Source organism: Rattus norvegicus, chromosome 3 (assembly GCF_036323735.1).
Source record: "Rattus norvegicus strain BN/NHsdMcwi chromosome 3, GRCr8, whole genome shotgun sequence".
NCBI classification, from domain to species: Eukaryota; Metazoa; Chordata; class Mammalia; order Rodentia; family Muridae; genus Rattus; species Rattus norvegicus.
The window spans coordinates 20630932-20641669 of record NC_086021.1 but is presented as its reverse complement, the minus strand read 5'-3'; the positions used below and the strand labels follow the sequence as shown (position 1 = coordinate 20641669).

Below are 10738 nucleotides of genomic sequence, written 5' to 3'. Positions count from 1 at the left end.
AAGCCTCCACCTCACATTCACCTTCTGTAGGGATGGTTGGCTATTCTTTAAGGAACCAAAGAGACCAATATTGATGTGGCCCAAGTTAAACTCATTCTAGACCCTTTCTGTTCTTCCTGGTCTCCTGCTTCACTTTTTGAGAACTCCATTTGATATTCCTTCGTCCCTCAGTGTCCTCTACTCCCTCATGTGTTCTTTAGTCTTTCTTCCACATCCCCATCAATTTAATCTTTCTTACCCTCATCCTGGTCTCTTCTCTGCATGTGAAGGTTGGATGTATTTAAAAAGATGACTTTAGGGGCCTGGAGAGATGACCAATGGATCAAGATCGCGTCTGCTTTGAAAGAGGACTTGGATTTGTTCTTTGAGCTCATGTCCAATGGCTCCCAATCACCTTTAATTCCAGCTCCAGGGGACCTGACTATTCTTGTCTCTGTGGTCTCCTGTATTCATGCCCTGCCCCCACCAACATAATTAAAAATAATACATCTACAGATGAGAAACAGGTTTCATTAGGTTTCATTAGTCAAACAATCCCCGACCTTCTCTGATTCTCAGTCTGCTTGGATCAGTTATTGGGATTCCCCTTGAGTTCCAAGACCACCTCCCTGTTCCCTGCCCCTCTTTCCCCAACTGTCTGTTTCTCCCTCAAACTTCACCTCAGAGAGTCTATCTATGTCTGGCCCCTCTCCTCTGCTTCCTAAACAACCAACTTTTTTCCCCCGTGCCATCCCTGCTCCTCTAAGCCTCATCTCCAGTTCTTTTCTCTCCCTAAATACCAGACCAGTTCAGTTCTGTTTGTTTTAGCCTACGTGACATCAGACTTACTGTTCACAGCCTTGACCTTTCCGGCTTCCTCTCCATGTTCCATCCACCACAGTCCATCTCCTCCACCAAAGTGTTCACACACAACACGTCACATCGCACATTTTAATTTTTAGAGCAAAACAAATTCCACTGGAAAAGATACTGGGGTTGTCAAAGGCCCTTGGGTATCTGAAACACAGAAAAACAAACATTTTCCCCCCAATCCTATAAGTTCCCCATATATGTCCCCCTCACTTTGTGCATTTCACCTTAATGGATCTTTTCCACCAGATTATAGACGTAGATGTGGACGTCGCCATCAAACTTGGTGAACTACACAGAAGGCTTGGCTAGAACTTGGTAAATGACTTTGCTGATCTTTTTGGACTGGTCGCTTCTGGTGAACTGCACACATTGACCTGTTAAGATGTCGCTGTCAACGTCTGACTTCACCTCTGCTGAAGGAGTCTCTGGAATGATACGGAGGTTACCTTCTGCGTAATCATCCAGGAGCTGGTAGATGTATAGGACTGGATCTTTTTCGTAGGTGATGTAAAACCAGTCCTTCATGATCGGCACCTGGGCTTGGACCACCACCCTCCAGTTCTCCTTAGAGACATGTTTGCCCTCTAATTTATGCTCCACCGCTCGGCCAACCATGGCTCTTGCGAGATGGGCATCTTTCACTTGAGGAAACACTACTTTGTGAGTCAAGACCTTAAGCTTTAAAATCCTCTCATCGCTGTGAAGTTCCAGTCTGTAGACACAATCAATTCCATCATACTTGACCAGATAGAGAGTGGGATTTGTTGGCAGTTCATCTAGTACGATGGCCTTCCACTGGGTGACGGGCTCATCACCTTCCTTCCATCCGTGAGACATTCTGCAGCCCACAATGTTCCCCAGGGCCTGGGGAGAAGGCCTGCTCCTCCTCCGCTTCTGGAAGGATGGTGTGCTCATCCTCCTCAGAGACATCCTCTTCTTCATGGCTGTAGACCTAGTGTGGTAGGCCACGGCATCCTGGTCCACTGTCTTGTGGCTATCGTTCTGTGTTCAGGCTTCATACTTGCCCGTGGCCTGGGTTTGAAGAGCTTGCCTGCTTAAACCAGACACAATGCTGGTGCCTCTGTCATGTGAATGCCTGCAAGAACAATGGGGGTGTGGTGGGGAGGGCGCTGGACCAAGGCTCTTGTCTAAGAGAACTTTGGAGCAGTTGAGGAAGGCGATGGTAAACAGGTTTGAGCATATGAATCTTATTCTGTCATAATCAGAAGTTCATAGGAGGGATGTGCAATGGTGGAGCACACCTTTAATTCCAGCACTCAAGAGGCAGAGGGAGGCAGACCCCTGTGATATCAAGGCCAGCCTGGTCTACAGAGTTAGTTCCAGGGTAGCCAAAGCTACCCACAGAAAAACCCTGCCTCAAAAATCAAAATCTAAAGTTCAAAGGGAAATGAAAAAATGGTTCTCAACAGCTCAGAACAAGATACTCAGACACATTTCTTCAGCCCGAGGCACTTTGCCTCTGCTGAGGAACCTCTCCTTGAATGGCTAGGTCAGTGTGGGATTAAGTATCCCTGTCCCCACTTTAAGCAAGCAGAACAGAGAAAGGATAGCAAAGGAGCCAGCAGGGTGGCCACACCCCTCTTCTACCCTCTAACAATGAACTATGTGGCAACATCCACAAGTGTCTGCCCAGAGACACAGCACACTAGTCCACTGGCTTTCTGTACTGTGCATCCTGACCCAGCCCCAGGTTTATTCTGCGATGCTGTTGCATCTTCGACCGCATCAAGGGATTTTATGTAGGCAACAGCCATTTAGAAATAATATCTCCTGGGGTTGGGATTTAACTCAGTGGTAGAGCAGTTGCCTAGCAAGCACAAGGCCCTGGATTCGGTCCTCAGCTCTGAAAAAAAAATACCAAAAAAAAAAAAAAAGAAATATTATCTCCTAAAATGCACAGGCACAGAGAGGAGCTTTGGCATTTTAGTAGGATTATGAAGTAGATATTGTTAGCAAAGGATAATAAACTCTTAGACTTACTAGCCTAGACCGTCCGCCGAGCTCTCAAACGTGGAAGACATCAGAACATACGGTTACTCGCTGTACGAGGGAAAACTTTTAGCTTTCTGGGCTACAAGGGTCCCAGTGATCTTCATAAACGTATTTACCGAGTGAAAATGTCCTAGTCGTCCAGATTCTGTCTTCTGAAACCGGTCAGTGTCCAAAAGCCTGTTGGACAATTGTGGGGTTCAGGAGCTGAACGGGCTTTCACAGCCCGCTGCGAAGATAGTGAACCCACCTTCAGGGGAGTCTAGCGCCCCCAAGTGGAAGAGAAGCGTAACCTCTGCCCAGGGCTCTGTGACTTCATCCAGGCGATGCTTATGTCATAGAAGCGCTCTCAGGCCAGTTCCTTCCCTAGTTACGCTTAGAAACTTCCAGCATCTAGGTTTTAGCTTCTCATGTAGCCTCCTGGAGACCCAAAATAAAGTCCCCACCCAAATATTCTGATGACTCGAGTCACAGACGACCAAGAAGCTCTTTTCATGCATTTTTTTTTCTGAAAAAGTCTTTGGTTTCTGAGTCACCAACATCCTTGGTGGTTATTTTCCCAGCCCCTATCTTTCCTTTCGTTATGTTTAAGTCATTCTCCATATCAGAAATATTGCTAGCCTCTCTCTCCGAGGCAGCCCACTGGATAGCACCCCAAAATTAGCTTTATCAAAACCCACAATTAGAGGAGGGCCATTTTTACTCAAACAAAGCTGGAATTTGACAGGATTAAATACCTTGTATTGAAGTCAATGGCAATCATGAATTATGGATTCTTTGCAAAGAGCGAGGAAAAATTAGCTCCTGGACCTGCTTCCAAAGTCGGGATAAACTGATGACAAACCCGATATCGACCAGTCGTATTTTAAATGTCTTAAAATTAACCAGCACTTCAGGTCAAAGAATTTATTAGATCAAATGCAGCAAAACAGGATGAAATAGATGACGTAATTTTGTTTTTGAAATATGGGTAGACAGAATACTGGATGCAGGTAAGTGTGGGATTTACCTGTAAATTACAGGGCACTTTAATAGTTTGTGTCACATAGTTCTTCAGATCTTCAAAAGGATTCTTTTCAGAACCCTCCGCTCTCCCCACTACACTCTGACCCTCCCTTCCCTCTCCCCAGTAATTCCCTTCCACATTAACATTATAATTTTTTTAAATGTACTTAGAGCTTAACAACTTCTGGCAGCTTTTTAAAATCTGTCCACTTTTCTAAGTGCACCGTCTTCTTTTTCTCCCTTCTATCCTAGTTTTAAGCACATTTTCCTTCACACTTTGAGTTTTCCTCTCTCTCTGCTCTTATGACTCCTCTGCCATTATGTGACTGTTGTCCACTATGTGGCTGACCTCAATGTGTGGTTAACTCACATGACATGATTTTTCCCCCTTTTCTCCACTTCATCTTCCTTCTCTAGGCACCTGCTGAGATTTACAGCCTTGGGCATTTTCTAAAGCCTGGAAAGCGCGCACACACACACACACACGCGCGCACATGCACACTCACACATACACACATACACACAGAAACACTCATACATACCCAAACACACACACATATATACACACACAAACACACACACATGCACACACAAACACACACAAAAACATACACATATACACACTCAAACACACAAATACAGTGAGAGACAGAGACAGAGAGAGACACTGTGAGAGACAGAGAGCCCATGAGGAAACATGTAATATCATCTTTCTAAGAACAATAAACAGAGACAACTTTCAAAAAAGGGAAGAACAAGTAGGCAACAAGAAGAACAATCACGTCATAGCCGTCAACTTGAGGAGGAAAGAGTTTGTCTCACTCTATCTTCTAGGTACTAGTCTGTTACTGAGCAACGTTGGGGCAGGAATTCAGGCAGGACTCTGGAGGCAGGAAAGGAAGCAGAGACAACTTAGAAATGCTGGGTACTGGATTGCTATCCATGACCTACTCAGCTTTCTCTCCTTCTCATACAACCCAGGGCCACCTTCATAGGGATGACTCTCCTCATAGTGGGCTAGACCCTTCCACATCAACCATCAAAAAAAAAATTCCTTACAGATGTGGCCGTAGGACAATCTGATGGAGGCAGTTCTTCAGCTGAGGCTCCTTCTTCCCAGGTTGAGTCAAACTGATAATAAAAACTACCCAGGACCCTGCACATCCATTCTGATTGCCACACTCTGTGCAATAGACAAGCCATTGGAATACCCTTAGCTGTTGATCACTGGATCAATGGCTTAAAAATATGATATACATTGATGTGATTCTCATCTATGTGTAAGAGCAAAGGGTTTTGTTCTCAGAAAAACCAATGGGAGTGTAAAACACAATATGTTAAGTGAAACAAGCCAGACTCAAACAGACGATTGTGAAATTTAGATTTTAATAAGGGATATTATGTGAAAGGGGGCATTTAGGAAGAGGACGGGGAGCAGGAGGGTGTGTGTGTGTGTGTGTGTGTGTGTGTGTGTGTGTGTGTGTGTAGGTAAAAATGGAGGTGAGTTGTGAGGATGAAGATGGCTAATGTACAGTATAAACCTGTACAAGGAGTCACCAGCAATCCCACTGACTTCTACATTTAAAGAACATCAATATAAGAGAACTGAGTTTAAACAATGTTTTGATTAAATTGGGGGTTTATAGTTTAGAGATATCATAAAGTTTATTCATATTTATCTTCCCACAGGTGGCTCTTGCTGTTTCGAACTTGATACTGGTGACAGGATATGGCAGTGAGCTTTGGTGTCTCTACCTCATCAATCACCCGGAATTCACGTCATTCAGTGAGGCTACCGTGGGGAAGGAGGTAGTTAGAGATCTTAATAGAACAGGACGTGGGAAGAATAATGCCCACCCCCACTATAGATTTCCAAATATTCACCCTCAATTCTGGTTTGAATGTGTTCTCCCAGAAGTAATTTTCTGAAGATGAATCCCCAGTGGGAATGTAGTTGTGAAGAATTGATTAGGTCAAGAGGGATGCGACCTACAAATAAAGATCCATTAATGATGCTATTGTGGAAAAAGGTTCAATTATGAAAGGGAGTTTGGCTCCCTGTCTTGTATTCCTAGCCCATTGGATCCCTTCTCTGGTGACAACATCTCACAAGAACTCCTTCCTCTGCCGATGGTCTCTTCATCTCTGATTTACAGGCTTCTGAATCAGAATCATACAGAATCTGCATCATTATAGACTAGCCAATCGGTGACATTCTGTTTGTCCATACATGCGTGAATATGACTCAGAATTTTGAGCAACCATGTCATAAGGGAAAACGAAACTGGCAGAGAGTAATAGGTTGTTAGTGCTGACTGAAGACAACATGGGTTCAGGGTGAGCGTGTGTGCTCTTCGTGAAAGAAACACCACAGAGGAAGAGTGTAGATTGGAAAGGTGCAGCTTGGGAGGAACTCAGACATCTACTGTAGGCCTTGTGCGGAGAAGGAGCCATTAGGGAAGGGGAAAGATTGCGAGGGATAGCTTCAGCCACTGCTTTTGGCTAGCAGAACCCATTTTAGAATCCTCATCTTCGATGATGTAAAAGAAAACTGCCTGGAGTCAGTTGATCCATCAGTAACCATCAAGAGTGTGTCCACTATTCCAGAAGGACCCAGGAAAAAGCCTGATCATGGAAGATCCTTTGCCTTCCAGAGATGGAGACTTCTCCCCGGCAACACTGGGCAACCCATCTACGTCGGTAAGGGCATCCCACTAAGTCAAGATCAGTGGTCCTTAACACTTGGATTGAGATCCCTTTGGGATCTTACATGGCCCTTGCACAGGAGTCACATATCATATATCCTGTACATCAGACATTTACATTACAATTCATAACTATAGCAAAATTAAAGTTATGAAGTAGCAATGAAATAATTGTACAGTTGGTGGAGCTGTATTAAAAGGTTACGTTAGGAAGGTCGAGAACCTCTCTTCCTGATTCCTCTAAGATATGCCTGTCGGTGTGGACTGGAGGTATAATCCCTTTTATTCAATCAGGCAAATCCAGAAAAACCAAAACACCACCATAAGGTTATGAAGGATAGACAGCCACTGCACCCACAGTGTCAGGACTGCTGACATCTTAGAAAAATGATGTCAAAATGGAAATCACGTCACACCATGACCATCCCCCTAAATGAAAAGCAGAGGAGAAAAAACAGTTCCCTGGTGGTGGCACCAAGAGAAAGCCCTTGTCAGAATCATCAGCAAGGATTTTAAAGCCAGGATTCAAGCGTTGTCAATGAGAAACTTCCAAAACAAAAGGATACACGTCGTCTTGGTGAGGTAATAGAAGAAACAAGAGAAAATCGAATAGGAATCACTGAATTAAAACAAACACTAAGAATAGGAATTAAAGGCATGTCTGGGCAAGATGAACAATGAAGTGGAGTTTAGAGCAGGCAGAAGGGGCTGGGAAGACGGCTCACTGCTTAGGAACACTGGTTGCTCTTGCAGAGGATCAGGGTGCAGAGGATCTGACGGACTCTTTGGTCAAAACACACACACACACATACACACACACAAACACAAACACACCCACACACACCCACTCACATACACACACACACTCACATACACACACACATACACACACACAAACACAAAAACACACACACACCTACTCACATACACACATACACACGCAATCACACACACACTCACATACACACACATAAACACACACAAACACAAACACACACACACCCACTCACATAAACACACACACAAATGCACACACACAAACACACACAAACACACACACACACACACACACACACCCCAAAGAGATAAATTTTAAAAAAAATTAAAAAAAGAAGGACCCAGGTATGCCCCTTTAATCCCAGCACTCAGAAGCAAGCTGATCTCTGTGAGTTCAAGACCTACCTGGTTTATACAGTGAGTTTCAGGACATCCCTACCTACATAATGAAACCCAGTGTCAGAATAGAACAGAAAAGAGTGTTCTATTTATTTCTGATAATGTAGGCAACAGAGAAACTATTTCTACAGAGAAAGAACTTATTGTTTAGAGAATCAGTGGGCAGGAAGGAGACCCCAATTCTTTGTGTCACTAACTCCATCACAGCCTCAGCAGGAAGCAAGAATGGGTACAGTTAAAAAGGAAGGAGGGTGATTAAAAGAAAAGCTGTGGACCTGGATCAGCCCATCAGCAACAGAAAACCAGCTGGGATGAGATGGTTTCACCAGCCAATGTCTCTGACTGACAGTCCCTATTAGCAGCAGGATGATCTTTTCCTTCAAGTACCCTGGACTTTTCAGACACTCAGAAACCACAGAACAAATTGTGGCAAATGCCTAAGAAAGGATGTCTTGTGGGACATGTTTCTGTATACAGGTTTCATGTAGCCCAGGCTGGCCTCAAACACACTATGCACCCAAGGATGATATTGAACTCCTGGTTCTCCTCCTGGTAATGGGACTATGGGGATGGACCACCACACCAGGCTGATGAGGTACTGTAGGTGGAGCCCAGAGCTGTGTGAGAGCCAAGTGAGCACTCTGTCCACTGAGCTGCATATCCAGCCCCTCGGGATCTGTTCTGCTAATACAACAAAACTAAAATAGACGTCTTCCGTGAGAGACAACAGGAGTCTCCCAGTCCAGAAACATTAAATCACACATTCACAAGTAATACAGATGTCAAGAAATAATGAAACTATGTAACAGTAAGAAAAAAAGAAGAAGATAGGAAACATACTATCAAAATGTGTGAGACATAGCTATATCGGTGCTAAGAGGAAACTTTATTTACAACACTAATTCTTAGATTAGAAACAAAGACCAGGGGGTTGGGGATTTAGTTCAGTGGTAGAGCGCTTGCCTAGGAAGCGCAAGGCCCTGGGTTCGGTCCCCAGCTCCGAAAAAAAGAACCAAAAAAAAAAAAAAGAAACAAAGACCAGCAACCTAAATTTTTATCTACACTAGAAAGTAAGAAAATAATTAATTCAATGAAAAAATAATTGTTAAAATGAAGCCCAAAACACTAAACACTAAAAATAAGAAATTAACAAAAAAAAAAGCCAATAAAACACAATTAGTTTTTTTTTTAAAGCAAAGAATTTTATTTTTACGTCTCGATTAGACCTAGATAGAAAAATGTAAGATCCATTCTGTTTGGCGATTTAAAAAAAAAATTGCCGTGTTTTAGAGTTTATGCAGAACACTGAACCTGGGCCGGCAGACAAAAATTTAAAAAAAAAAATTATTCATCGTTTAAACTCTTTTTAATGACAGTGTTTATCCTCAACTTGTCTCTCCTATAATCTGTTAAATATCAGACAAGATTTCCAGGGTTGCCATATCGAGATTGTGCAGTGTTGAAATGTAAGCACAGCGTTGTATTCCCAACACAGACTCTGGTTGAGAACATCATTGTTTTTCTCACGAGGAAACTAGCACAAGATCCAAGCCCAGTCTCCCGAGGCGTTGTCCCATCTTAGAGACATTTCTTCAGACAGCACTTCCCATGTGTCCTATTTTTCTGCAAAAATCGAAACAGACTTGTTTGCTGCACTGTTTGGTTTGCCGTGCTGCTTGGGAGATCCTGGACCATCAGACATGATGAAACTTCTTGCCCACACCCCCAAACTACAGCACTGGTATCAGTGTAGAGGAAATAGGAGAGACAGAAACAAAAAAGGAAAAAAAATACAACCCGTTGTTGTTTGGAGAAGAGTCATGTAAGTAGGCCAAGCTGAACTTGGACTTTCTATGTAGCCCAGGATGGCCTTGGACTTAATATGTAGCCCAGGCTGTCTTTGGACTTACTATGTAGCCCAGGCTGGCCTTGATTTACGATATAGCCCAGGCTGTATTTGGACTTACTATGTAGCCCAGGCTGGCCATGGACTTACTCTGTAGCCCAGGCTGTCTTTGGAATTACTATGTAGCCCGGCTGGATTTGAACTTGTGATCTTCGTGAGTATTGAGAATATAGGAATGCACTACCACACTCAGCTTTGTATCTGTTATTATAAGTGACTCAGTTGTGTCCCCTCATTTGCCAGCCTCCCTCAACATCAACTACAGCATCCACAATCACCCACTAGGATAATCCCGTCCTTTAACTCATCTGATAAGGTCAGACTTTACAGAACAGAGAGTCAGCAGGGTCCTCCTCCTTATTAGAACACATTTGTGTGGAGGGATTTGAGTGATTGTTTGAGTGAGCCAGTCATACCTTAACCTGGTTCTGATATTATGATCAAGACAAAAAAAAAGAAGAATAAGAAAACAAAAGTAAAGGAGATGGGTCCAACACCAAGATTTGAACCTTAGCAGGTGAGGAGATGGCCCACAGGTCTCAGGTAAATGATGGGCCACATAGAATCCCAGTCCAGGGAGGTAGAGATAGGGCAGATCCCCAGGGCAAGATAGCTGTCAAGACTAGTCATATTGGTGAACTCTGGGTTTGACTGAGAAATGCAGCTTCAATGAATAAGGTAGAAGAGAAATGGATTAGTCCCTACATTATACACTGCACGTGCACGTATGTACACACACACACACACACACACACACACACACACACACACAGATACAGACACACATACACAGGAACAAAACAAACAAAAAAAAAATAAACCTTGGACTTAAGGCATTGCCTCCACTGTAGTAGCACATAGTAGGAGGTGGGGATCTAAATAAGTGTTCCTTTCCACCCCCACAATAACCAACATACTTCTGAACCCTCAGCCCTGGATCTGTACAATCTGCTGAGGACTCCCAGATGTTTAGTTTAGTCTCCTCGCTCTGTAACATATTCTGGTATTCTGTTTCAGGAATCCTGAGCTGTGGCTCGGCTGACTTGAGCATCACTCCCAGTCTTGCATCCAAGACAACTTTCAG

General features: G+C 43.6%; 1 protein-coding gene across 1 annotated transcript; it reads right to left on the bottom strand.

Moving 5' to 3' along the window:
• Positions 1-934: 934 nt before the first annotated feature.
• On the bottom strand, positions 935-3116 carry LOC134486279 (Y-linked testis-specific protein 1-like). The gene is made up of 2 exons (XM_063285193.1): positions 2982-3116; positions 935-1948 (listed from the first exon to the last, which is right to left on the bottom strand). Exon 2 carries the CDS (start codon positions 1792-1794, stop codon positions 1141-1143), a length of 654 nt encoding a protein of 217 aa, XP_063141263.1. The 5' UTR covers positions 1795-1948; positions 2982-3116; the 3' UTR covers positions 935-1140.
• Between the last annotated feature and the right edge of the window lie 7622 nt (positions 3117-10738).

What these genes read in the sequence shown, in the direction of transcription:
- LOC134486279 (XM_063285193.1), bottom strand. Translation starts at nt 1,794, where the DNA reads ATGAAGAAGAGGATGTCTCTGAGGAGGATGAGCACACCATCCTTCCAG.